Source organism: Eretmochelys imbricata, chromosome 4, assembly GCF_965152235.1.
Source record: "Eretmochelys imbricata isolate rEreImb1 chromosome 4, rEreImb1.hap1, whole genome shotgun sequence".
NCBI lineage: Eukaryota > Metazoa > Chordata > Testudines > Cheloniidae > Eretmochelys > Eretmochelys imbricata.
The window spans coordinates 109,154,626-109,182,575 of NC_135575.1; the positions used below are offsets into that span (position 1 = coordinate 109,154,626).

The 27,950-nt window shown below is 40.5% G+C and overlaps 1 protein-coding gene across 2 annotated transcripts in view; it reads right to left on the reverse strand.

Moving 5' to 3' along the window:
• Positions 1-27,950, reverse strand: part of STIM2 (stromal interaction molecule 2) — a 149,467-nt gene that overhangs the window by 79,256 nt on the left and 42,261 nt on the right. For both annotated transcript variants that reach the window (XM_077815770.1, XM_077815771.1), the window contains exon 2: positions 162-292. In XM_077815770.1, the coding sequence (XP_077671896.1) occupies positions 162-292 (131 nt within the window). The remainder of the gene's footprint in view (positions 1-161; positions 293-27,950) is intronic.

Consider the following 27,950-nt stretch of genomic DNA (forward strand, 5'->3'; position numbering starts at 1 on the left):
GGCCAATATAAAGGATGACAACCCTTGTTACACAACTCTAGAAACAAGCTTCATTTTCAAATCATGTCACTGAGAAGTTTTACTTCAAAGGTACTATTTCTAGTGTATTTTAAATTGAGACAAAAATATATCAAATGGAAACAATTGAGGCCTCCACCTACCTCATCGCTTTCATCTACTTCAATACCACCATCCTTGTCATCATCCATTTGCTTGTGGATCGTGCGGAGAGCTTCCAGACTGAATCGATCCTCCTCAGTAAAGCATGGTGGACTCAGCGAACTATAGGGATCTGAAGGACAAGAAACAAGCATTAGTTTAGTGTCTTGAAATGTCAATTCCCAACCAAGAAAGTGGCTTTTCCCCTCTTTGGGGAAGCAGAGCCTGAGTTACTGCTTCAATTTTAAATATTAAACTAAATGCACGCCTTTATCGTTTTAATACAGACATTCTGCGTGGCTTGACTGTAGACACCTATAGTCATAGATGCTGAGTTTTGGGAGCTTCTTGAAGGACATTTCTTGCAGGAAAAATGAGTGAACTCCTATAGGGAGGAGAAGGAAAAAGAGGAGGGACATATCTCCTTGGGAAAAAAGGGTAGTTTGTTTCCCCTCCTCCAATACTCCTTTCTTCCTTCAGTACGCTCACCATCTTTTCCTTCTCTCCCCCACCCTCAGGCAGATCACTGCAACAGCCAGTGGATCCACTGCCTCCTCTGCCTCACCCATTTTTCTGCCAGGCAGCAAGGAGAAAGGAAGAGGAGAAGAAAGAGTAGTAACTAAGTTTAATTCTGCAGTTATGGCTTCACATTAGGTCCTGGTGTCCACAAAAGGTTAAGTGAACAGGAAAGCCTGCTAAATATCCATATGCCTAGTGGATATAGGCTATTCCAGAAGGGCTACAATGAAAGGAAACAAGACATGGACATGTCAGGGAGAAAAAACTCAAGCCACACCTTGTGTACAACACTTGGTAGCCCTGTACAGTCATTTCAGAAACAGCAACTTGTTGTGGAAGGAAAACTCCAGTTTATACATCATACATTTTGGTTTTCCCTGTCACTGCTTCAGTAGCCCTGTTGAAGGCACAGGGTGCTCTGCTCTCCTTGTGTCAGGTGTAGGGAAAGGGGCAGAGATTCAAATGCCTGAATGAAGCCATACCAACAAACCCTGTTCTAAAAAAAACCCCACGTCTCATAGCAACTGGCCATTATTAGCTAAGTGTATTGTACTAGATCCTTTATGGATATCTATCAGCTGGTCGTTAATATTTCATACATTTAAATGCACCCATCATTGCATAATCTAGGCACCAAAACTTGAACAAAAAGACAAGTGAAACACCCTCCCTCACCATTAAAAACACGATGAAGTGCTATGCTGAGTTGAAGGTTACTATGTACAGAGCAGTTGGGCACTCAGTTCCTTCAGCAATATAAATGAGACACATCAATCCAAACGTAGTAGCATGTGAACATTTGCCACAGATGGTTTCTTAAAGTACTACAAAAGTTTTCACACAGCTACCAAGAAAACAGTACACGCTCACTTGCTTGAGTGTCAAAGATGATACACAAATACACCGAAAGGTGACAACAGTCCATGAGGGGAAGAATTAACTAGGTTTGGAACATCCAAACTGACCTCCTCTTAGTAAATTAGATATGAGTCAGCAGTGTGCCCTTGTTGCCAAGAAGGCCAATGGCATTTTGGGATGTATAAGTAGGGGCATAGCGAGCAGATCGAGGGACGTGATCGTTCCCCTCTATTCAACATTGGTGAGGCCTCATCTGGAGTACTGTGTCTAGTTTTGGGCCCCACACTACAAGAAGGATGTGGATAAATTGGAGAGAGTCCAGCGAAGGGCAACAAAAATGATTAGGGGTCTAGAACACATGACTTATGAGGAGAGGCTGAGGGAGCTGGGATTGTTTAGCCTGCAGAAGAGAAGAATGAGGGGGGATTTGATAGCTGCTTTCAACTACCTGAAAGGGGGTTCCAGAGAGGATGGCTCTAGACTGTTCTCAATGGTAGCAGATGACAGAACGAGGAGTAATGGTCTCAAGTTGCAGTGGGGGAGGTTTAGATTGGATATTAGGAAAAACTTTTTCACTAAGAGGGTGGTGAAACACTGGAATGCGTTACCTAGGGAGGTGGTAGAATCTCCTTCCTTAGAGGTTTTTAAGGTCAGGCTTGACAAAGCCCTGGCTGGGATGATTTAACTGGGAATTGGTCCTGCTTCAAGCAGGGGGTTGGACTAGATGACCTTCAGGGGTCCCTTCCAACCCTGATATTCTATGATTCTAGTAAATTACAAAAGCCTCTATTTCTAAGTTCTATGGTAACATTGCTAGAAAGACAGGAGCAACAAAGTCAATGACAAAAGGCTTGGCACATCATAGAGCTATAGAACAAGAGAGAAGGGAATGTATTTGAACAATTTACCTTATCAGGACTACGATTAGCTAAGCATCAATACCTCCCTCTTTTGTAGCTCAGATGTCCAAACCGTCCTGCATCCCACTAATAATTGTGCATGTCTGTTCTGGAATTCCAGATGGGACAAGACAAGGAGTGAGACTATATACAACTGCTATCAAATTCCGAACAGTGACAGTAAATGAAGAGGATCCACTGAAGTCACAGTGAAATTCAACACTAGCTGCATTAACTAGGTGATGACTGTAGACAGGAGTGCTCAGCATAAGTTTTAAACAATGAGAAATCACTTTTTAGCTCTCAACAACAGGCCAGACTGATTCACCACATAGTGCTCAGTTTTGCAGTGCAGAGAATGAGAAGCTGGTCAGAATAACCTGCTCCTTTTTCCAAAAAACAAACAAAAATCCCCAGATTTTATTTGGCAGCCTTTGTCTCATTGAAGAATAGGGTTAGTTTATACAAAAATTGACAGCCTTGAAACCTTTGTCCTAACAATGACATTTATGAAATAAAAAGATGTTATGCAGAGTGCTTAATGTAATAACTTGCCTTCCAAAATCTATGACCCACCTGGAAAGTTTTTGCTACAAATAGTAAGGGAAGAGGTTTCCATTCTTGCTCCTGTCCCCGGCCCTTTGCCTGTAAAAGACAGGCAATTTATACCACATCATCAGCCAGTCAGCAAGGCAACAGAGTGCACTATTACTATTTTTTGCATACTGCTACAAATGCACCTTGACTTTTCTTCCCTATCTCAGATAAAGAGAGAAATCTAATAGACCAGAATAATAATTTTTGCATTACAATGTTATGTCTGCTTGGCGCGTCTTTTCTTCTAATTGAAAGTAAAAAGAGAGCCACATGAGTAAGAAAATCAGAACAGGTAAAAAAGAGAGTAAGTAGTGCAGAAGTGTGTTTGAGTGACGGATCTATATTTAGTTACACCTGCTAACCTACTCAAGTAGAAACAAACCAAGCCTTGACTAATTTGGCCACATAGTTATCAGTTTCCACCCATAAAACATTTTTAACGTTTTGCTGAGTAGATAAAAAAAAAACCCAAAACTTATCTTTTCATTCTAGAAAGCTTTACTCTGATCCCAAAGTTTTGTGTACTCAGGTTGATTAGCTTCTTAATATCTCTGAGAATGTAATGCATGTAAATATGCCTCTTTTCATGTATACTTTAAGAGACACGACAGCTTTTATTAAGAAAGAAAAACAAACAGACGACCCGTGCTTCACATGTCCTGAGCTCTGACCAAGGGAACACTTGATACTTCCCTCAGATTAAAGAGCAGATCAAGTTCCTGTTTGCTTTTCGCAGTGAGGAACATGAAGTTGAACCATGTCTTGGTTGAAAAGAAAAGAGACACAACAGTCTGAACAAAATCAGTCTGATCTCAAGGTTTATTTTTATATAGAAAAAATTAGAAGTACCATTCCCTAACTGACAGCACACTTCAGATCGCTTTAGATACACATCACTCGCCTAAATACTATTCTGGAAACAGATAAAAGAACAATTTAAAAAGAATTTTCAGATCTGGTTCAGACCTTGTAAAGCCATTCATTTGGAAAAACTGAGTAATCAGGTACAGCTTTGAAAATTTTTTAGTATGCACATGGATAAGCTCTACTTTGGTGTTTGTTTGCAAGGCAGAAATTTAACCTGAAATTAATATCAAGTGACTTCTTGGTAGGAGCTTATCAAACTTCGTAGAAATGGAGGTTTTCTTCCTCATTTATCTTAAAGTATGGCAGAAACCTTAAAAAAAAAAGGTGTGGAATGCAATAAGGTGTTGCAAAGCTACCTTGGTTTTAACCCTTTCCTATCTGGATCCAGAGTGTCAAAGGTGGAATCATCTGAGTTCTAAAACCCTCCATCACACTTTAGTGATAAGGCTGGCTTTTGTATGGACCAATTTCTCTGGCCTACTAGGACATGCAGTCATGTTTCTACAATAACATCTTTACTTTTAATCCCAAATTGTACTAATGTGAAGAATTAAAGGAATGGTGTCAAATATTTTAGGTCAGTGATTTTCAACCTGTGGTCCTGGAACCCTGAGGGTCCACAGACTATATAAGATTTCCAAAGAGGTCTGACTTTTTTTTTTTTTTTTTTAATTTATTAAGGGAGTCCACATACAAAAAAAATGGTGGAAAACCATTTAGGTAGCAAGCTTTTGTCAACTTCGAAGTTGAATTTGCCATTAACCTTCTGGTAGTGCCAGTAAAACCACAAGTAAAACTGTACTCACTTGAAGTAATGTGGAATAAATCTGCACAAAGTGTACTTAGAAGCTACCATACAGCTGTGGCATTTTTTGGTGGAGAAACTGGGGGAGAAATTTTAAAAGGAAATACATCACAAGGAGGAAATTTGTCAATAAAAGATTAAACTTTAAAACTATTGCAATTTATGGCTCAATGAGTCAATGTATTTGGCAGAAGCCTTTTGAAATGATCCCTCCATCTGCCAAAAGTCACTGAGTAACTATGTCTTCTATCTCTGGGCCAGTAGGAAATGTACCATACAGCCTACTTCCTACCACAGGGAATTCTTCAGGCAAGTGGGCCCCTAACTGGCCATTCTCACAGTAATAGGTCTGGCAATAAATTAGGGGTGTTAATCTAGTATTTGGATTTGTTTCAAGAAGAGGCAGGCAGACTTTGTGCACACTGAACTAATTTTAATCTTTACTGAAATTTAGGCAGATCTTATTTTTCCAAAGGTGATGCAGGGTGTGTTTTTTTTTTTTTTAAAAAGACAGTTAAAGCTAAAGTGACATCAGTCAGAGACACACCAGTTTCCCATTAGAATCTCCCTCTCTCTCCACGCTCCTTGCACTCTTTTCCTTCCAAAAAGCAATATAAACTGAACTTCTGAAGACATGATATCAGTACAGATTAGAAATCAGGCAGAATGAGTACACCTTCCATTGCTAGTTTCGAGTATTTGAGAGTATCATTTTCAAAAACTATCATCCTGTACTTACACACACACCCATCATATAGTATGAGTGCCTCGCAATCTTTAGTGTATTTATCCTCACAACATGCCTGTGAGGCAGGGAAATGTCATTATCCCCATTGTACAGATGAGGAACTGAGGCACAGAGAAACTAAGTGACTTGCTCAAGATCATGCAGGAAGTCTGTGGCAGAGCAGGAACTTGAAGGCAGGTCTCCCAAGTTCTACTCCAGTGCCCTAATCACTGGACCATTCCAGTGCACACACATTATCTGTTCTTTAGTTTTCAATGTCTACACCAAAACAACAGATCTCATGTGGCCTCATAAAATATTCCCTAATGCATTTTAAAAAGTATGTAGAAAACATGCTTTTGATATCTGGCTTTTCATTTACCAGAGTGGGGTAAGTTTTGGGTTTCTGCAGAACACAAACACAAAATTCTACTCCAAACTGAGCCAGTTTCTGCTAAAGGAAACTCCACTCAGCCTTTCCCCCTTGGGGCATGGTTTCCTCTAGCTTAGAACAAATTCAACAAAATATAAGCAGGGCTTCAAGAACCCTGCCCACTGGAGAGCTACTGACTGGTGAGGTTTTTAGAGCCAAGTCTACACAAGCAGGACTACAGTGATTGTTGGCTCAGCATGAAGTCAGTCATCCTTCTGTGGAATGGGTAGGGTCCCACTTCTGCAAAGAACTCCTCCTCATAAAAGACAGGAAGCAGGATAACTTCGCAGAGCTGAACAGGGGAAAAAAGCCCGCCAGCCATTCCAACCCTTCTCCACAAAAAAACAGAGTTAAGACTGTCAAACTCTCCTCACCCCCTCTTTTGGCAGAAGCTAAAGACTTTCAGCATAGGAGAGCCTCTTTATCCAGTGGTAGACTTTTAGGCCCCCAAAACATGGGGAAAGCATCTTGGGATCCTCTTCCCTCAAGCTGTTGAAAGGTCTTCAGCAGAGAACTCTTGCGACCACTTACCCCACCTGGCTCAGAGCAGTGGTTCTCAACCAGGGGTCCGAGATCCCCTAGGGGGGGGCCTCAAGAAGATTTCAGGGGGTCCGCCAAGCAAGGCCAACATTAGACTCACTGGGGCCCAAGACAGAAAGCTGAAGCCCCATCATATGGGTCTTAAGCTCTGGGCCCTGAACTCTGCCACCGTGGGCTGGAGCCAAATCCCAGCTTCAGAGCGGCCCCTGGGGCATGGGGCAACAGGCAATTGCCCTGCTTGCTACCCCAACACCGGCCCTGGCTTTTATATGCAGAAAACCAGTTATTGTGGCACAGGTGGGCTGTGTAGTTTTTATAGCATGTTGGGGGTGGGGGGGTGCTCAGAAAGAAAAAAATCTCTGAGGACAGAGAATCGAGATATTAAAATAAAATTGCAGTCATGTCAAATGTTGTGGAGAAGTTCAACAATAGGAGTGTGATGCACATGGCCAAGGGGAGTTCATCCATCAGTGCCCTCTCTGTTCAATGTCTTGTACTGAAACCTGACTGAAAGGGGTCAGGATATGGCCAGACAAGCTTCTCAATTAGTTTGCTTATAAGCGGGAAGTTCAGTACAGTATTAGGCAGTATTTGGAGAGAGTGGCCACATTTAACAATGGTTTCTTAAGTACTGGCTAGTTTATGATCCTGTTTTTGTGGGCACACACAGGGAGGAAAAGGGCATGGATCAGGGTCACAGAGGATGTCTTTAAGGGTTTCTAGGATATCCTTCTCTACGAATAGGCTGAATTCAGATTTGTCATTTTTATGCTCCTGATTTCCAGAGAAGCAATCTGAGATGTGGGTGATTTTTTCCACAGAAGTAGGCTGAGTATTAATTAGTTTACACCCAGCAAAATTAATTATACAGCAGACAGGAACAATCACAAAACCAGACAGAGATTAACAGACAAACAACAGCAAAGTGGGAACTATAATGACAAGACAATACAGAAGTGAGGATTTCACATCCCAGCTATTGATAAGTGAGTTCTTGCCAGACAGGATGCTATCAAACTAAGTTTCCTTTTACATTTTCTAGGCACTTCCCTTTCTCTGGAGGTGACAGGAATACAATCCTGTCCTGATAGTGCCTAACAGCCCAATAGCACCTTATTTCAATGTGACTAGTTTGGAATGTGAGGATGTGACTGTTCGCTTCCCAGTTTATGGCTGCCTCTGCTGCTTAGCCAAAGGCCTGAGCCTAAGAACAGGGCCTCAATCTGTCACAGTAAGAGAAGGCCCTTACACTGGCAGACAGTGGTTTTGATTCTTTCTTTTATACCTCTGGAACTAGCCAAGTGATAAGAATACTCCTAAATTCTTAAAGTACAGGCCTTTGCAGACAGGCCTGAATATCTATATCCTAACAGTCTAGAACACATGACTTATGAGGAGAGGCTGAGGGAGCTGGGATTGTTTAGCCTGCAGAAGAGAGAAATGAGGGGGGATTTGATAGCTGCTTTCAACTACCTGAAAGGGGGTTCCAAAGAGGATGGCTCTAGACTGTTCTCAATGGTAGCAGATGACAGAACGAGGAGTAATGGTCTCAAGTTGCAGTGGGGGAGGTTTAGATTGGATATTAGGAAAAACTTTTTCACTAGGAGGGTGGTGAAACACTGGAATGCGTTACCTAGGGAGGTGGTAGAATCTCCTTCCTTAGAGGTTTTTAAGGTCAGGCTTGACAAAGCCCTGGTTGGGATGATTTAACTGGGAATTGGTCCTGCTTCAAGCAGGGGGTTGGACTAGATGACCTTCTGGGGTCCCTTCCAACCCTGATATTCTATGATTCTATGATTCTATTCTTCACAGTGAAAAGTGCTAAATTCTGTAGCTGAGTGCAGGCATCCTGGAATAAAGTAAACCAGGTTCAAAAACAATTCAGCAGGGCGTAATTTACAGGTCACTATGATGGAGAAGTGGGATTTCTTTGCATTTTCCACAGAGAGGGTATGGATTCACAAGAATTCCTCATGCCAAAGCCTGTCTGCATCTTCATATGGTTTTCTGCTAATGACATTCCCATTTTCTTCCCTCCTGCTTCAGTTCTGTAGATTGTACCTTAAATACAGCACCAGCTAAACACTAAGATACCTCCTTCTAGCAATTAAAACAGACTTTAAAAAGACAATACAACAGCTGAATAGAAAAATGCTACAGCAGGAAGTGAGTCTGAAGACAAAAGAATACATGCTGAAAAGCCCAGATATTCTGGCACAATACTGGTTATTTGATATTACCGAAGAAAGCTAAGCTGTTTTGCTTTTAAAGACTCACCATGTGGCACTTGAAACAGGTATTCAAAGTGGCAATTCAACAAAAATATGTTCTCATGCCCCTCACCTCAAATCCTCACATGATAAAGAGAAGAAAAGGAGTACTTGTGGCACCTTAGAGACTAAGAGCTGTAGCTCAAGAAAGCTTATGCTCAAATAAATTGGTTAGTCTCTAAGGTGCCACAAGTACTCCTTTTCTGCCATAGGACCTTCACTCACATTTCCTATTAAATACTGCCAAAAGCAACCACTCCTACGTCTAATTATTAAACACCCCCGTATGGCAAGCAAGCTGCACAGAACAGAATTTTAACTTGACAACTGTGTCACTTGTGACATTTATTTAAATGACAAATGAGACAGTCTAATGCAGCAGCATGTCTTGTCATTTAAAAACATGAAAGCAACCAGATGGACAAGATTTTCAAGGAAAAAAAAAGCACAAATAATTACAGAAATAACTCGCATCTTCCTGATCAATACAACAAGATTCCGCCTTACAGTGACCAGGAATGTAAAAACACTTGGGTTTGTGCCCTAATTTCTGTCAATTATGTATTAAAGACTGAAAACCTTAGCATGTCTACTATGTTACATTAGAAATTAATCTCCATTCAGGAATTTTATTAACAAACTAGAGGAATTATGACATCACAATGGACTGAAAGATGAGCAACTGAAAGGGCATTTTCAGGATGATATTTTAAACACTTGTTTCTTAACACACAATTCTAAACACGCCTAATGATATCTTTAGAGAAACTAAGTCTTTGTTGAACAGTCAGTATCCTCACTCTTTCAGTTTAGTTCTGAAAAAGCTCCCAATATACATCTGAACCAGTGATGAACTGCCAAAATCTTAACCACCAGTTCCCTCCTCACCCCACGAGGGGATCGTTGCCCATCCCTGCCCCCCGGGACTCCTGCCCCATCCAACCCCTTGCATTCCTTGATGTCTCCCCTCCCCCGGACCCTTGCCCCATCCACCCCCCTCCTCTGTCCCCTGACTGCCCCCAGAACTGGGCAGGAGGGTCTCGTGGGCCACTGTAGTGGGTGCCCACCCCACCCCTAAGAGCCAGAGGGACATGCCGGGGGGGGCGAGGTGGGGAGTCCCAGCAGTGCTTACCTGGGGCAGCTCCCAGGAAGCATCCAGCAGGTCCCTCTGGCTCCTAGGGGCGGGGGAGCGGCTGCTCCCCCTACTGATCACATCAAAAGTGGTGCCTTAGGTGCTGACTCCAGGGGTGCTCCAGGGCTGGAGCACCCACGGGGAAAATTTTCTGGGTGCAGAGCACCCACCGGCAACTCCCCGCCCCGCACCTGGCCCCAGCTCACCTCACCTCCGCTCTGCCCTGAACATGCTGCCCCGCTCCCCGCGAATCAGCTGTTCGGCAGGAAGCCAGGGAGGGCTGAGAAGCAGGTGGCAGCTTCCCGCTCAGGCCCAGGGTGGCGGAGGTGAGCTGGGGCGGGGAGCGGTTCCCCTGTGCACCCCCGCCCTGGGTTACCTGCTGCAGCGCGGGCAGCCCTCCTCGCGCCCCCCCCCCGCTCCAGGTCACCTCCGCCTCCCTGGGCCTGAGTGCGAAGCTGCTGCCTGCTTCTCAGCCCACCCTGGCTTCCCGCGCGAACAGATGATTCACAGGAAGCCTGGGGGGGCGGAGAAGCAGAGCGGGGCAGCGCCTTCAGGGGAGGAGGTGGAAGCGAAGCGGAGGTGAGCTGGGGCGGGGAGCTGCTGGTGGGTGCTCTGCACCCACCAAACTTTCCACCTGGGTGCTCCAGCCCTGGAGCACCCAGGGAGTTGGCCAGTTAAATTTAGAAGCCCTTTTAGAACTGGTTGTCCCTCGCGGATTTAAAATTTAACTGGTTCTAGCGAACCGGTGCGAACCGGCTCCAGCTCACCACTGATTTGAACCCCATAAAGAGTTATCTAGTACAATCAGGGAAGACAATCCTGACAACTCTAAGGAAAACCAACAAGTATGCCATTTCTATAAACCTTGCACATAGAAAACTGATCTCTCTGAATGGAAAGGTCCGAGTATTTTCTGTCCAATATAACTTCCACAAAACATACATAAATTTATTCTGAAAGTTGTGTGGCTCTCATGACATACAAAGTATGAGGCTATATATCTCTTCCTTGTTACTTCATGTCAAAACAAAATACTAGGCACTTCTTGGAAGTAAGTGGATTTTTTTAAGCCCTCTTGCTTTCCACCTCCTATAGATCTTTCTGAGGACTTAAATAGTAATGTAATTTAAATAGAAGTGTAAAAATAGTTGCTGAAATTGCATTTGATTATTTATGTGGTGGAAATCTAAAGTACACTACCATTAGCAAAGCCAACTAGTAAAATAAGTCTTTCCTGGTTAAACTACAGAAATACACCTTGTATAAATAGCACAGATGGTTAACTTTCCAGTAGACTGTAGAGGAATTGAAAACATTTACTCACTGTTAGAAAAACCTGGTGTCTGAAAATGCTTTCATTCTACCACCTTAACCTACCACTTTACACTTGCTACATTACTAATTTACTGGACTTGATTTGACACGGCTATGAAAAATACACAGAATTACAGCAAAGGCTCTTCTCCTTCAAGCAGGTCAATAGACTCTCCCAACTCTTCTGAACTAGCACCATTCAGGCACGTACTGCAACATTTTCCCAGAAGAGGAAGCTTTTGTGCACATCTTCATTCATCTTATTTCCCATGGATTTCTGACAGGGAGAAGGCAGAAGATCTTTATAAGGTCTCAGATTTCCTAATAAAGAACTAAATCTTTAGTAAGATCCCACATAGCTATGCTTGGCTGGACAAAAACAAAAGGCTCAATTCAAGATCTTCAATGGGGGGAGGATGGGGAGGTGGAAGGGGAAGAGAAAAAGCTCACCATCACTAAAACAAATTAACTACTGTACACAGTGGTTAATGTAGACTAAGGACTTGTCTACATGGGAAGTTAGTGCACAGTAAGCTAGGATGTGAACTTAAAAGTGTGCTAGCTCTTTGGCAATAAATTCCCCATTTGGCAATAAATTCCCCACTAGACAACCCTGAGTTAGGAGGGAGAGCACTCACCATTCCAAGTGAGGAAGGGAGCAGGGGAAGTTGTAGAGAAGCATGGTTTCTCCACAACCAGGGAGGAGGAGGAGGAAATTCTCCCCCTGCTTTTCTGCTCTCCCACCTTACTTTAGCCCTTGACTATACTCGTTGAATTCACACATTTCCCCCCGCCACCCCCCCCCCCCATTAAAGGAAACATGCTTGCAGCACTCAAATTTGTTGTTCCCATTTGATGTCTCCATCTATCACAGGTGACTGATATGGTGATTATAGGAAGATTAAAATTGTTAACTCATCCACAAGTGGTCTGATTCCTTTGGTTATTTTGAGTCCATTTAAATTAGCAGAAAATTAGCATGAAGAATTTTTCTTAAGATGCACATTTTTATTAAACACAACACACACGTGCTAGGTTAGAATAGCTCCAAAAGGCAAACCGATGTATAAATACTTGTAAGTCACACAGGGAAAAACAGCATTTGTAAGTATGGATCTAGAAACCAAAATATGTAATTTGAATTAAGAGAAATAAGCAGAATTATATATTAATTTTTAAAGACGCCGTTCTAGTTTTTACAAAAGAGATTTTTCATAAATATTCCTTTTAAAAAAAGATCTTAATTAAGCAAAAAAGTGTTTATACAATTTGCTAAGGGCACAGAGTCTTCAAATACTAAAAGTTACCACAGAAACTAAAATCACTCACGTTGCACCGATCAGATATGTTTTTAAACCAGTTAATGGACAATAAGAAATTGGGTGAATTGATAACATGTGCTGTGACCGGAGTCCCAGGGGAGCCAACTGAGATCATTCAATTAGGGGGAACTGCAAAGAATGTGGCAGACAATCCCCAAAGCTGGTGGATATTCCAATACTTAGATTTACCAAGCCAGCACAAAACAGCTTCAATAGTACCTCACTGGTTATCCAGAAGCCAACAACAGTGACCCAGCCTCAGGCCTCCACCCAGTTACCCAAGTCAAATATGATGAGGATTACTAAAAAATCTTAATCATATAAAGTTCTACCAATCCCAAGGGATCGGACACATTACCTCCCAGGTTAATGAATATTCCAGATCTTACCTAAATATATGCTTACAGCCAATTCTTATTAACTAAACTAAAATTTATTAGAAAAGAAAAGAGAGGGTATTGGTTAAAAGATCAGTACACATATAGACTTGAGTACAATTCTTGAGATTCAAATTCATAGCCGAGATGGTGAGCTTTGTAGCCAAAAAAGAGTTCTTTCAGAAATAGTTCATAGGTTATAGTCCAATGTTTATATTCAGGGCGGTCCAGTCACGACTGAGATCTCAGTCCTTATGGCTTAGGCTTCCCCTGCATGAAGCCTCAAGCAGATCTGAGATAAAAAGGATTGGAACCCAAACATCTTTATACAGTTTCAGGCCTTCTTGTGACAGCTTGGAGTCCTTCAGCGAACAATAGGTACTTTGAAGGGGACCCATTTCCTAAGCATCACCGGTAACTATCCACACAATTATCCACAGGCAATTGCCTGTTTTTCCACCATTCGCAGATGATTTGCTATATATTTCAGAGGGGTGAATACAGCAATATCCTATGTTTACAGTTCATTTAAAAGTTAAGATGTCCTTTTGATCTCTGAACTAACAGAATAAGCATGGACAGGGACTGTTTGATTACGTTGTTGACCTCTACCAATAGATATGTAAATACACAAAAACACAAACATTATCTCCCCATATGTCTTTAAGGGCTGAATTTGACTCATTTATCCTGTAGGATGTTTAACCCTTTCTGGTCATGCATCACATGTGCACCTTAACTTTTACATTTAGAAACCTTTGTTTGTTTGGGAAAATTGATTAAAAGAAGAAAAAGTCATCTCTTTTAATGCTGACATTAAGATAAACTCACTAAGTGGGGTTAGCTCACATCTTCACTTGCTGCTGGTTTTGATCCCTGTTCAAGGCACAGGTATGGACTCAGAGCTAAGTGAGAAAATATTTTTAAAATTATATCATAGCTCAGACTGATTTCTCCTGAAGAAACAGCCAAATGCCAATTTCTAAGACTTTCTGTACAACTGTTTGAGTTACTCTTGAGCACAGAAAGTCAGGTGTCTTTTTCATGCTCACATAATTCAAACAGATGAGTGTATTTTTCACAAACTTTTGAAAAAAAACCCCTCATTCTGGGCTAAGAGCAAGCACGGTCAGCTCAAGATAAATACTTTGAGAATATGAGTGAAACAGGGTGTGCGCTGAGAGCTTACATAAAGACTCAACAAGGGTTATGAATTCTACAGTACTGTTAAAACTAACAAATCAAAGCCTTAAGAAAAACCAAAAGTATATCTGACTTTTGATCTTAATACAGAAGATTTTCACTGACAATACTGAAATAATTTCTGAAATCCATTCATTTGCTAATTGAGCAGGAATATTTCAAGTAATTTTTGTACTGTATTTCATACACTGTAGAAGATGGCTCTGTAGTGGCCAGATATGAGGTTCTGAATTCACACTGGGAGCTCTTGTGTTCTTTGTGAGCCACACGTGATCAGCAAAGCTGTTCTAGTGAATTACAGCCTTGTATTTACTCCAAGGATCTCTGACCCTGTGCCATCCTCCTAAGCACTACCACTTTATAAAACTGATCACTGATGAATGGGTGAAGCACATCCAAGCAAATTTTTACCTTTTTTCCCCCCACTTTTTTTTTTAAAAGGACAAATACTTAGCTGATTGTTACTCCTCCACTATTCAATAATTACTTGTTTCCTTCCCATCCTGTAGAATAAAAAATGATCATGCAAGCCTAAAACTGTTCTATGGCACACACAAATATAAAAGACATCAAGAAAAAAGGTGTGGTATTTTAAACCACTTGCTTAACACAATTAAGCTTAATTTGGTCAGGAAAGCACAAATGATTTATAGGTGACCTCCGGATGTCTGAAAACATGTCCACGGGATTTTCCAAGCAAGCTTCCTCATAATTACAATTGTTTTTCTAGATAGAAAATATCAGTTTCCTGCTTAGAAATGTGCATGGTCTGGCACTGCTGAAATGCAAAAGATTAAGTATGCTCTGGTGATCTGACATGTAGCCTTACTGAACAGAAGCTCACATCAAAATCCCATCATGTGACCAAACCCCACCTTCTGGGTAAAATCCAGGAGCTAGACGGCATGTGGGCCATTAACCATCTTTTTGGAGGAGAGAGGCTCCCAGAATAAAACAGAAACACTACAATGATCAGGCAGATAATTTTTTTTTTTTTTTTTAATTTTCAGCATGTAAAAATTTTTGAAGTTAATGCACTACTAAAAACATTAACAAAAACATCTAAAAGGATTTAATTCTTTAAAACAAAGTCTCAAGTACTGAAAACTCACTTGATTGACTAAGATGTGATCCAGCTTTATAAACTGAACTTTAAATTTTAATAAAAATTGTATGCAGTATAATCATAACTTATCAGTCCAATTATGAAACTTTTCATGAAAACTAAATTATCTTAAACTTAAACTTTTTGAGGCATAACTGAAAAGGGCCACTATGAAAAAATGTCAAAAATTATAGTGTGTAAGTATCAGAGTTAACTCGAGACATCTTTAGCAATTTAAATCATGTATTAATAGCAACATTTTCACTCAACTATAACAATTCACATTCTGAAGATTATACTTTTAATTGCCCATCTATTTTTTCAGGTATTTTGCTTTTCATGCATGATTCATAATCATATCCTATATCAATGAATCAGGCATGACATCACTGGCATTATTGAATTACTTTAGTCTTCTACACTAGTGGATCGAGGGCATGTATTAACAGCTGTCCCAACACTAGGGAATCAAATTTAATCCCCTACGAACATCACTTGTAATATCGCAGACCCCTCAGAGTTCCGGTAACTAGACACTGTCAGAATGTATTTTTACTTTTGTTTTTGAAGAGAACAAATAAAAAAACAGCTATTTGATGAAAACCCAAACTACAAATGATACACTACACACAGTGAAAGATTTAATCGACCTTTTAAAGGCATTTTAAATATTTGCTTTTATTAGCATTAAATCATATGTGCACAGACCAGTAAATTTCCTTTAATATTTACAGCAAAACTGCTATGCCCAGGCCTTCATAAATATAATTCATATATTCAGTTGCCTTAAATATATTAAAATTTGTAAACCTCCTCTGAAATATTCATTGTATTGCCATTCAACATTAGCATGTTTTAATTCTGATGCTTAACAAAAATACTGTAGTTTGTGTAGGAAGTTTAATATGAGAATAAATATTCACAGATTTAGCACTGCACATCAGCACTAGCTAAGAAGACACCAGTCCCATTTCTCTTCCAGAAGAGGCATGAACCATCCTGCAGTTAACACCCAAGTCCAATTCTGGATTACACAATGTACATTTTTGCTCTTACTAATATGCTGCAGGTATTTTTCTAGTGATAATCTTGGCTGACAGGCTTGCTAGTGGGGTCCCAGTTCACCTTGTCTCACTGGATTTTCATCATCTCAAATATTTTTTTGAGTACTACCTGGAAGCTTCCAGGACCTCTAAAAAGTGAGGTGTTCATATGTACCCCAGGAAATAATATTCCAGTTATGTTATTACCCACACATTTGTAACATTTAGACAGTGATTCATTTTTACAATATTAGTATTGTAGAGTGCACTGCAGACCTACCATGTATATTTTAAAAACACATGATGCTTACTATAACTCAAAAGCTTAATATAACTTATTTTCTAGAAAAGCAAGAGTACCATCTGCCAAACAGGATGGCTTGGTTTAAATCTCAGTGATTTAAACCACCATTTTAATCATGATTTAGATCACTGGTTTTAATCTTGTTTTGCATTTGTACTTTTTAGTTATTTTCCTAAAGAAATGATGATTCTTACTGATCGCTGCAAATCAACATGTCTTTAATGGCCACTATCTCTTTTATACTAAATTTTGTACTTCTTTTTGCTAACCAAAAAGATATGCACTTATAGCGCTCAACTTACATTTATTCAGATTCTTAATTCTTATTTTATTATGTTAAGAAATGCATCATACACCATTTTCCATATCCTAGACTGATTTTTTTACTTGTCAAGCTCTAACTGGATGGAAATTCAAATTCAATTAAAAATGCATTTAAAATTTTTTAATTAAGTAAAGCTACCTTAAATGTGCTGGATACATAAGAGAAAGTTTATCAAAACTTGTTTTGCCTTGAAAGCTAACTGATTTATTAAACAGTTGTATTATCTGAGGTTCATGAACTGAATTGATTGTTTCTGGTGACCATCTTCAAGATGGTCTTTAGAACTAGTAAATTTCATCTTCTCACATGTAGTTTTTATTTATAGATTGGAAGAGGAAAACAAAACTTTCCTGCACTTTCAACATCCCAATTAGTTTCTTAACTCTGAAAGAACTAGTCATTGAACTAGCTGAATACACAGAAGAAAAGAAAATATTCTCTCCCTACCTGCAGAAGAGGCAACTGCTGTCAAAAGCTGATTTAGCACTTCAACAAACTCTGGTTCCAGATGCTTAGCAAATGACTTCCACCCACCAGTTCAGCAGTTGGACTTCCTTTAAAACTTGGCAACAAACATGTATTGCTTAATATTATTTTTTTTAATTTAAATTATTTTAACAGATTATCGTATATTGACTTTATGCCTCCAAATTGGTTGTCAATTTAAAATTTAATATTAAATAGTTTTTAAATAAGTATATTTGATATAAATTTTAAAAATTCCACATAAAGTCACTGATTTTTATGCTCCCTTCTGCAAGTTCACTACTTTAAAATGTCTAATACTCCTTTATTTTTAATAGTCATTTTACATTGAAGAAGAAGAGTCCAGGTCTCTCAGTAAGTATAAGAAGTTTATATTTTAGGAAAAAGTCAATGACTTCAGTATATAAGTCAGACAGTGGAGTCACTATCTCTGGTGCCCAGACCAACTAGACACTGATAAAATAATAAACTGTTCATTTAAACAAGACACACATCCTAGGATATGGGGAGTCATAAAACTGGAATTGATCAGCAAAAGGTGAAGCTCTTTGAAGAAGCAGAGGGGTAGCCGTGTTAGTCTGGATCTGTAAAAGCGGCAAAGAGTCCTGTGGCACCTTTAAAGAAGGATTCATACTCAAAAATATATGTGGTTCTTTAAGTCAAATAAAGGTTGGGCGATAGCATGGTTTAAATGCACTAGCTGACTTCTACTTCCAGATACTTCAGTGAAATCTTGTAAGGTCGCAAACAAAAGGAAGTTGGACAATATCTTAAGAGCCCCCTCCCATTTGTCTAAAGGATAAATATCTCTATAAAAATTAGTGTAATGTGGAGTGACTGCCATCAGTCTAAGACAGGAAAAACACTAGGGTTGCATGTCAGGACTGAGGTGAACTTGCAGGATGCCTGAATGTGCTACACCTGAATCTAGCCATAGTCCAGTTAATGAGCAATAAGTTGACACATAAAATGAAGGTTTTACAATATACAGTAATGCAACCCATGCTGCTTAACAAGAGATATTGTCTTTTAAAATGAACTACTTATTTTCAATTCTTGGTTCTTTATTTACAAAGCACTGAAAAAAAATATTTCTCAGAAGAGTCAGGAGGGTCGATGATGTTTGTGTTTTCCCCATTTTTCAGATGGGGAAACAGATACTAAATGACTTGCCCAAAGTAACAGAGCAAGTCATTGTCAGAGCCAGGATTAGAATTGAGCACTTGACTTTTTTGACTCCCACTTCCGCACTCGAGCAGTTTCTCTTCTTTACGAAAAAATATTTGTGAACATACAGAAATGCAATTCACGGGTTGCCTCAATGACTGAATACTTTCACTGAAAACAAATAACCACACGATAGCCACTTGCATGTTCTTTTGGCAGATCAGGAGTGTCATCTTGTGAGCATCTCAAAAGACTGAGATCCCAGTTATCCCATCCTGTTAAACCAAGTCTGTAAGACAGGTAGGTACATAAAGTAAAGATGATCAGTCTGAGTGAAAATATGTGTTAGGATATAGATATTCAGGCCTGTCTGCAAAGGCCTGTACTTTAAGAATTTAGGTGTATTCTTATCACTTGGCTAGTGATAGAGATATAAAAGAAAGAATCAAAATCACTGTCTGCTGGTGTAAGGGCCTTCTCTTACTGTGACAGTCTGAGGCCCTGTTCTTAGGCTAAGGCCTTTGGCTAAGCAGCAGAGGCAGCCATAAGCTGGGAAGCGAACGGTCACATCCTCACATTCCAAACTAGTCACACTGAAATACGGTGCTATTCGGCTGTTAGGAATACAATCCTGTCCTGATAGTTCCTATCACCTCCAGAGAAAGGGAAGTGCCTAGAAAAGTAAAAGGAAACTTAGTTTGATAGCATCCTGTCTGGCAAGAACTCACTTATCAATAGCTGGGATGTGAAACCCTCACTTCTGTATTGTCTTGTCATTATAGTTTCCACTTTGCTATTGTTTGTCTGTATAATCTCTGTCTGGTCCTGTGATTGTTCCTGTCTGCTGTAAAATTAATTTTGCTGGGTGTAAACTAATTAAGGTGGTGGGATATAATTGGTTACATAATCATGTTACAATATGTTAGGATTGGTTAGTTAAATTTCAGGAAAATGATTGGTTAAGGTACAGCTAAGCAGAACTCAAGTTTTACTATATAATCTGTAGTCAATGAGGAAGTGACTGGGTGTGGGTGGGGGTGGGCATGGGCATGTGGGTAAGGGAGATGGGAACAGGGAATGGGGGTAAGAAAATTGGAATCATGTTTTGCTAAAGGGGGAAATGGGAACAGGGAATGGGAGTAAGGAAGTTAGAATCATGTTTGGCTAAGGGTAGGAATGGGAACAGGGACACAGGCGTAAGGCTCTGTGGTGTCAGAGCTGGGAAGGAGGATACTAAGGAAGGAAACTGGAATCATGCTTGCTGGAAGTTCACCCCAATAAACATCGAATTGTTTGCACCTTTGGACTTTGGGTATTGTTGCTCTCTGTTCATGCGAGAAGGACCAGGGAAGTAAGTGGGTGAAGGAATAAGCCCCCTAACAATATGCACGCACACACTTAAACCACATAACACTAATTAAAGGCAGCCTCCACCAGGACCCAGAAGTGGGTTAAGACTGTCTGCCCTTCCCTGCAGATTCTCCCCACAGAGCAATAAAAGTAATGAGGTCCGGCCATCACTGCTGCAGTCCATACTAGAACCACAGGGCATTTAGTGCTAGGCCTGCACAGACATCTATTCCTTCCCAGCTCATTTTGCCAAGCCACGTATCTCAGCTAAATGTGTCTGTGCCCCCATTTTACCCTATCACTTATCAGTTTTCCTCCTCACCATACATTATCCAACCCTTTCACCTTCAGTCTCTCTCATACTCTGTCAATCCCCGCCATCTCCCTTTCTTTTCCCATATTGCCCTCAAGACCATCAATTCCCTTAACCACATGTGAGGGGGGAAAATGCCACACTTCTTGGTATAAGACTTTCAAGGGACCAATAAGAAACATTTACAGACCCACCAAACATCTTTTATTTGTAACTCTTGTTTGCCATCCCTTTGCCTTGCACCATGTTCCGTCTTCCCTATCATCCTGTATCTTAAAGTGTATATATTTCCAAAGTAGGGACCATGGCTTTTCACTAATTTGTTTGTAAAGAAGTATCACATTCTGAGTACTAAACTGTAATACTCAGTTCTCTTAAATACTGCTTGTTTGAATTTCAGTCTAACATTTAAAGGATTTTTTTCTCTCTCCCTCTCTTTTTAAGCACCCATCATTAGAATGTCCTTATGGGCATCTAACAATATTTAAGTTATATTCACATATACCGGAGAAAGCACTTAGCTGGTTTTTAAAGAAACCAGCTATCAGATACTTAAGTCTGCTTGGATACATTCTGTAAATGGAACTGGAAACCTCAGATATCTGGAATTACAAACCTCCAGTTGCGATATGCTCTGTACAACATTCAGACTAGGAAAATGGGCACAGTGCCATATCTGACCAGAGATGTGCATTTCTGCTATGTTACCTTTTTCATACAAATGAGAAGTACAGACGGTTTTGCTATTTCTGATATATTTTCAAAAGGATTTAACTGTATGCTTTTTAAAAGCAAAAAATCCACCTGTCTTTTATTAAGTAAGTACATGTAGGCAAACAGGCATATGTAAGATGGGGCTGCAGTGATTTAGCTTACCATGCTCAACTAGGTCTCATTTTCATTTGAAAAAAATACAGGAATTAAACTCTTACACAGAAGGTATCATTTCAGTAAGATTACCATTAGAATCCATGTAAAAGCATCAAATGAAAATACAGTTTTATTTTTAAGAGTTGCATGTTCTTTGTAACAAAATATGTAAGCAACCTTACAGCACTGAAAAGATCACAATGGCCTTGATATTTCTTGTTTTACTGTCTCTTACTGTTACATGTGGTGCCATGGCTGTAAAAGTGTTTTCTGGTGTTCCCTAAATGTCCACATCATTACAAAGTGATGTCATACGCTCATTTATCTTTTACCAAGCACACACCTTCTCATAACTGCCCTATTTCATAGTTCCATATATTAAACTCTCCCTCCACCTCTGTAAAATCAACAAAGAGGACATATGGTCTGTCAAACTAAGATCTGTTAAGTCCACACAATACTCTAATTGCGATTCCTGATAAAAGCTGGCTTCCAGTGTTCAACTACTTGGTACACAATTTTAAAATCTGATAGCTTTCAGAGGTAACTGCACTTACATCAACTCCACAGCATGTCATCCTATCAATTGCTGCTATACGCTGTTAACTGTGACAGTTCCAAGACACCAAACATACCATAGTTTATTTTATTGATATGCGCTCATTTTTAAGAAAGCTAACAAGTATTTCACTGAACACTGAATTTTATGTGACTTTATTAAACTTTATGGCAGTACCCATTCTGAATTGGCAGTTAAGTAAATAATGTATCAGATGTACTTTGTGTCAGCTGTAGTTTAACTTTAATTAAATATAGTAATATTTCATAGTTAAGCGTAGATTTTGAAAATTATTCAGTGTTAGTACAAGATTTCATTACAGTGCCTATTAATCTGTGCTTGGTAGTGAAAAGAGTACCATTTTTTGTGCCGATTATAAAAATCTGAACTCTGTTTCACTGTAGAACCATATGATTTTAGCACAGCAATGAAGTATTTCACCTAGCTTCACATCACTACAAGATGAAACCTCCATACTTTGCTCAATCAACAATAACTGTGGGGCCACTAAAAATGCAGATAATTTTATGGACTAAAACACTGCAGCGACAGCCAGTTATATAACTAAATGTTCAGAGGCAACATTTTATACACTACATGCAATGATAGATATTGGGGGTAGAAAGGCAACTGGCTGTAAAGAGCTGCTGGGTTGGGTGACCAGGTCAACAAAAACTCCCAAGATTTCAAGTCACCTGCAGCCCTGTCCAAAAAAGGGAGAGGAAGAGCAGATTTATTCCCTCCACGTTGGGCGAACGCTTCAACCACCTAAAAACTGAAATTACCACATTATCCATACCAGCTGTGCAAACCTCCAAGTTAGCCTGCACAAATCTTCAGTGCAATTACATGTTTCAGTACAAAAATCTGCAGCATGGTTAACACTGGAGAGGAAGACTAAAACTGAATTATTTGGATGTTATATTAACGCAAGGAATACTGATTGCATTATTCATTTTCATATTTAATTTCACATCAAACTCAATTTTAAGTTTACCGTCAGATGCTGTATAATTTCTAGTTTAACACTAGAAATTGGTTTTGTCAAAAAGTTAGGTCCAGCTTACAGTAGAGTACACAGAGCCCTGTCTAAATCGTTTGGATACCTCAAAATTTAAGGTAAAAGTCTGTCTCAGGTACTTCTAACTTTCTGAAACTGAACTTTCACATCAATGTCATCAAGGCTTAGACCGTCTCAGAGCATGACTAATTTATTTTAGAGTACAAGCAGCAAAAGCAGTTCAGTTGGTTTTTAGCATGAAGTCAAAGGGAGGAGGACCACCACTTTTGACTTTATAAAAGCAACTAACATTTCTTCAACAGCTTCAGCATCTTAGCTGCTTGGGACAGAACCTTGAGAAGATAATTCCTAGTGATAGGTAACATGTCTTTTGTTGGTTCAATGAAAGTGTTTTGATTAACAGAACTGTGAGATTTTTTTTAAAAAATGGACTTTGCACACACACACACAGATTTTTATTTATCAATAGGGGGTTTGATTTGAAGGGGGAAATTAAGAGCTTTTTATTGGTTAATTGCATGAGTGCACAAGAGAGGAAATTCTGCCATATTCCAAGTGACAGCTAGGGCAGCTAATTGTGTAACAGAGTTCCAAAGGATGGTAATTGGTCTGTTTTCATTTTTTTTTTTAAACTAGGAAATATCACATTAAAATAAGGCAGTTTCTGCAGGACCCTTTCTTCACTCAGTTTCTAACCATCAGAGGAGTGAAGTTTTGGAATAGCCTAACAGTGGGGGCAAAACACCTATCCGGCTTTAAGATTAAACTCGATAAGTTTATGGAGGAGATGGTATGATGGGATAACATGGTTTTGGTAATTAAATATTCATGGTAAACAGGCCCAATGGCCTGTGATGGGATATTAGATGCAGTCGGATCCGAGTTACCCAGGAAAGAATTTTCTGTAGTATCTGGCTGATGAATCTTGCCCGTATGCTCAGGGTTTAGCTGATTGCCATATTTGGGGTCGGGAAAGAATTTTCCTCCAGGGCAGATTGGAAGAGGCCCTGGAGGTTTTTTGCCTTCCTCTGTAGCATGGGGCACGGGTCACTTGCTGGAGGATTCTCTGCTCCTTGAGGTCTTTAAACTACGATTTGAGGACTTCAGTAGCACAGATATAGGTGTGAGGTTTTTTGCAGGAGTGGTGGGTGAAATTCTGTGGCCTGCCTTGTGCAGAAGGTCAGACTAGATGATCATAATGGTCCCTTCTGACCTAAATATCTACGAATCTAAAAGTGAATGAGGCAAGGATACACCGCGCGCAGAACAGAGGTCATACTTGCAGATGTGGAATTAAAGCCTCCATTTAAAACCAAACTTATCAAACTTATTTAAGCCCTCAAGGATAGATAGGAGGGGATGTGTAATGACATAGTGCTGTGAGAGATCCAAATATTCAACAGCTGCCTCATTCATTGCAGATCCTCCACCCTGTGCACCCAGTGAGGCCAGGGCTAAGAAGAAAACATAGCATATGATTATAACCATACACTAACCCAAGTCTTCAGTCCCTTCTTTTCTATTAAAATAGAAAGAAGAAAAGGTTTCTTCCTGTTTTCAGTCTCACTTCTGCCACAATAAATGAATTTACAGTTACAGACGGGCACTTTGACTTTAACATGAATATATCATCAATATAAACAGAATCTTACAAAATTCAACCTGTTCTGTGAGTTTTTGCTTACAACTTACGTGAATCTCCCTCAGATAGTGTAAATTCTATCATCACACCAAATTAAAGATGTGCAGTGTAATGTTTAACAAATACCTCTGTTGTAGATTAATTTATCTGCCTAGTATGGCAACATTTCTCATCTCTAGATAATCCCAGCCCGGTATCCGTGGTGTAAGTGATGGGATATCTACCATGTATTGACTGTTCTTTTCTTCTCTCTTTTCACAACCCATTCATTATGGTATCAAACATAATCAGCCTGCACCAAATAGCATTAAGTATTCAGGGTTCCAATAAATAATTTTGATTTTCTCTTTACCACTTTTAAAATAAACTGAATAGTAAATATTGTATAAATTCCTAATTTTTCTCCATCTCTGTTTTTATGTCAGTTTCTTCGAAAATAATCTGTTCCCATTGTATTTTTTAAAGCAAAATATTTCAGTATCTACAAAATCATTCCTCTACATCATCTCCTTTAGGTATATGCTTGTAACTTCAGTTACAAGAATTACCACATAAAATTAGTCATACCTACCTGTGTTTTAGTTTCTCCTTCAGTAGTTAAATCCCTATCTTAAGCAAGGCATAATATTCACTCTCAAAAAAACAATCCAACTAAACACAGTTTAGATTTTTGGGAGTTGATAAATTCTCAGTTCACCCCATCTCAAACAGTTTATTCTGTTCACAAATCCCCTATTGAACTCAATCAAATAAAACAGCTGCTCTATATGTAGATGATTCCTGCTGCTCCCACAATGTAATGGGTTATAGAACATCTCTAAAGTTCTGACATGCATTTATGAATAAAAACTCTGAAGAGCAACATTCTTTCAAGGCTTAAAATGATAATGCAGTTTAGGACTATGGTAATGTGCACCCAAGAGCAAAGCAAAGGCTGCCCGGACCAATAACTGCCATTGTCTGACTTGTGAGTACTTCGTTAACATTCTTTTAATGTAGGTTTTTGTAAAATTGACAGATTAGGGTATGTCTGTATGTATCTGACAATTTGGGGGAATCTATTTACAGTTTATGTATTCAAGTTTGATTTTATGAACTGTCTGTATTCCTATGTCTGTCTCTTACATCATAGGCCTTGTTTTAAGGAAGGAAGAAGCGCCAGCATATCTGGCTTCGAATAGGACGCTCAAAGATTATTAGCACCCAAATAGATTGAGCCCTAAAAGAAAAATGGGGTAACTGCAATCTGCATAGAACCAGTTCCACCCCGCTTGTCTAGAAAGCTATGATTTTGGAGTGGAATTTCCGCAGCAGCAGGATGAAGAATAAAGGTAGTAATGCAACCTTTAAAGTCACAGAGACTTGGTGGGTCAAGAAGCAATACACAGGAAAGTCAGGCAGGAGAGCAGAACATGCTTTTATAGCAGTGGGGGCCTTTTAACTACAGGATCAGCCAAGGGTTAATTTGTAATGAAAGAGGTGCTGGGGCTCAAGAAAATTTTTTACTTTAATAACTGACAAGACATACCCAGAGGTACCAGGGCTATGAACTGCCAAACCTAAAAGGTGCCAGAGCTCAGCCCTGGCGCAAATTAAGCACTGGGACCAACTGAAGAAGAAGGAAAGTGGAATAATAAGAAAGACGAGACATTAAAATTTGGAGGATCCTGGACTCCTTAGAGGACTCTGATCTGAACCCAAAGAATGCTCAAGACTGTTGAGGAAACAGAGAGGGATATGCATGTAGGTGTTTGTTTGATCTCTACTTTACTAATGTAAAAGGTATACATGTTAAGACATTCTATCGTTGGAACCCTTTGCAAAGCCTGTGTGTCTGTCTGTTCTTTATGATGTATCCCTACAGGGGTAACAGTAAACCTGTGCCCACACAGTTGGAGCTCTGGGAAAGAATTTACTTAAGCTAGTGGGGGACTTTGAGAGCAGTTGTGCTATGCAGTCCCATTTTCACAATCCAAAGGGATAACAGGTCCTGTGGCCTGTAAGCATGCCCAAGAGGCCAAGGAAAGAGACAATGATACAGCGTAAACCAAGGGCACATGGGTCTACATCAGTGGTTCTCAAACTGTGGCTCGGGACCCCAAAGTGGGTCGCAACCCTGTTTTAATGGAGCTGCCAGGGCTGGTGTTAGACTTGCTGGGGCCTGGGGCTGAAGCCAAAAGTCTAACCCCCACCACCCAGGGCTGGAGCCAAGCCTGAGGACTTTAGCACTGGGTGGCGAGGCTCCAGTTACAGCCCCCACCCGCAGAGCTGAAGCCCACAAGCTTCAGCTTCACTACCCTGGGGGCGGCGGGGGGGGGGGGGCAGGACTTAGGCTTTGGTTTGACCCCACCCCCCCTTGGGGCAGAGGGGCTCAGTCTTCGGTCCCCCTTCCCAGGGTCACGTAGTAATTTTTGTTGTCAGAAGGAGATCTTAGCATGCAATGAAGTTTGAGAAACCCCGGTCTGTGTGGTGGGATGCAAACACAAAAGCCTTTTGAGTGTCGAGCTGGGACTGTGACAGTTCTATATAAAACTACAAACTCTATTTTGTGCTGGGAGCACCATTTTCATTGTAAGACTGTACTGTGCCTACACTTTTGCCTTTTATCCTCCATCTTGTACTGAAACCTCCAAGGAGCTGCCAGGAGACATTCCTGCACCTTAGCAGGCTAACAATGCAGAGCTATCAAGGGAAGTTAACCTGAAAGGTCTCCCATTGAAATGCTGGCACCGTAAGACAAACTAACTGCCATCTGAGAAACCAGTTCAGCTAAGGGTTTGTCTACACTGGCACTTCATCAGCAAAACTTTTGTGGTTCAGGGATGTTAAAAAAACATGCCCCAAACAACAAAAGTTTTACCGGACTCAGAGTAGCAGCCGTGTTAGTCTGTATCCGCAAAAAGAACAGGCGTACTTGGGGCACCTTAGAGACTAACAAATTTATTAGAGCATAAGCTTTTGTGGGCTAGAGCCCACTTCATTGGATGCATATATGTGTGTGTGTGTGCACGTGTGCGCACACACACACCCCCCTGCCGCAAAGTACCAGTGTGAACAGCACTTTGCCAGCAGGAGCAGCCTCCAGCTACAAAGCTGCTGCCGCTTGTGGAGGGTGGAAGTTTTTTTGTTGGCGGGAAAGCTCTCTCCTGCCGAGAAACAGCAGCTACACCGTGTGCCTTTTGGCAGCACGGCTGTAGTGGCACAGCTATGTCGCTAAAAGCCTCGGAGCACAGCCACAGCCTAAGGGTATGTCTACACTGGCCACGTTACAGCAGCGCCGTGACATGGGCAGCGTAGACACACTTTATCACTGGGGGGAGAGTTCTCCCGGCAATTAAAAAAACCACCCCGAACAAGGGGTGATAGCTTTATTGGGGGAAGTGCGGCTCCCAGCAATAAAGGGCTGTCTCTGCTGGTGCTTTTCAGCACTAAAACTTTTGTCACTCGGGGGGTGTTTTTCAAACCCCTGAACGACTAAAGTTTTAGTGCTGAAAGGGGCAGTGTCGACACAGACTTAGTGAGCTTGTAACCAAGCAATGCAGGATCTGACAGGGGACCTGAAGTTGCTGAGGAGCATCATCTGACCCAGGGGAGGAAGGGAGAGAGGAACTAGAATCTTGTAACAGAGAGACGTGCACCCCAGCCATTTTCAGAGAGGGGAACCTATCAGTACCAGACACAGAAAAGGCTGAGCAGCAGACAGGGCCAGAGGAATCCTAGATCCCCTGAAGAAATACTGAATA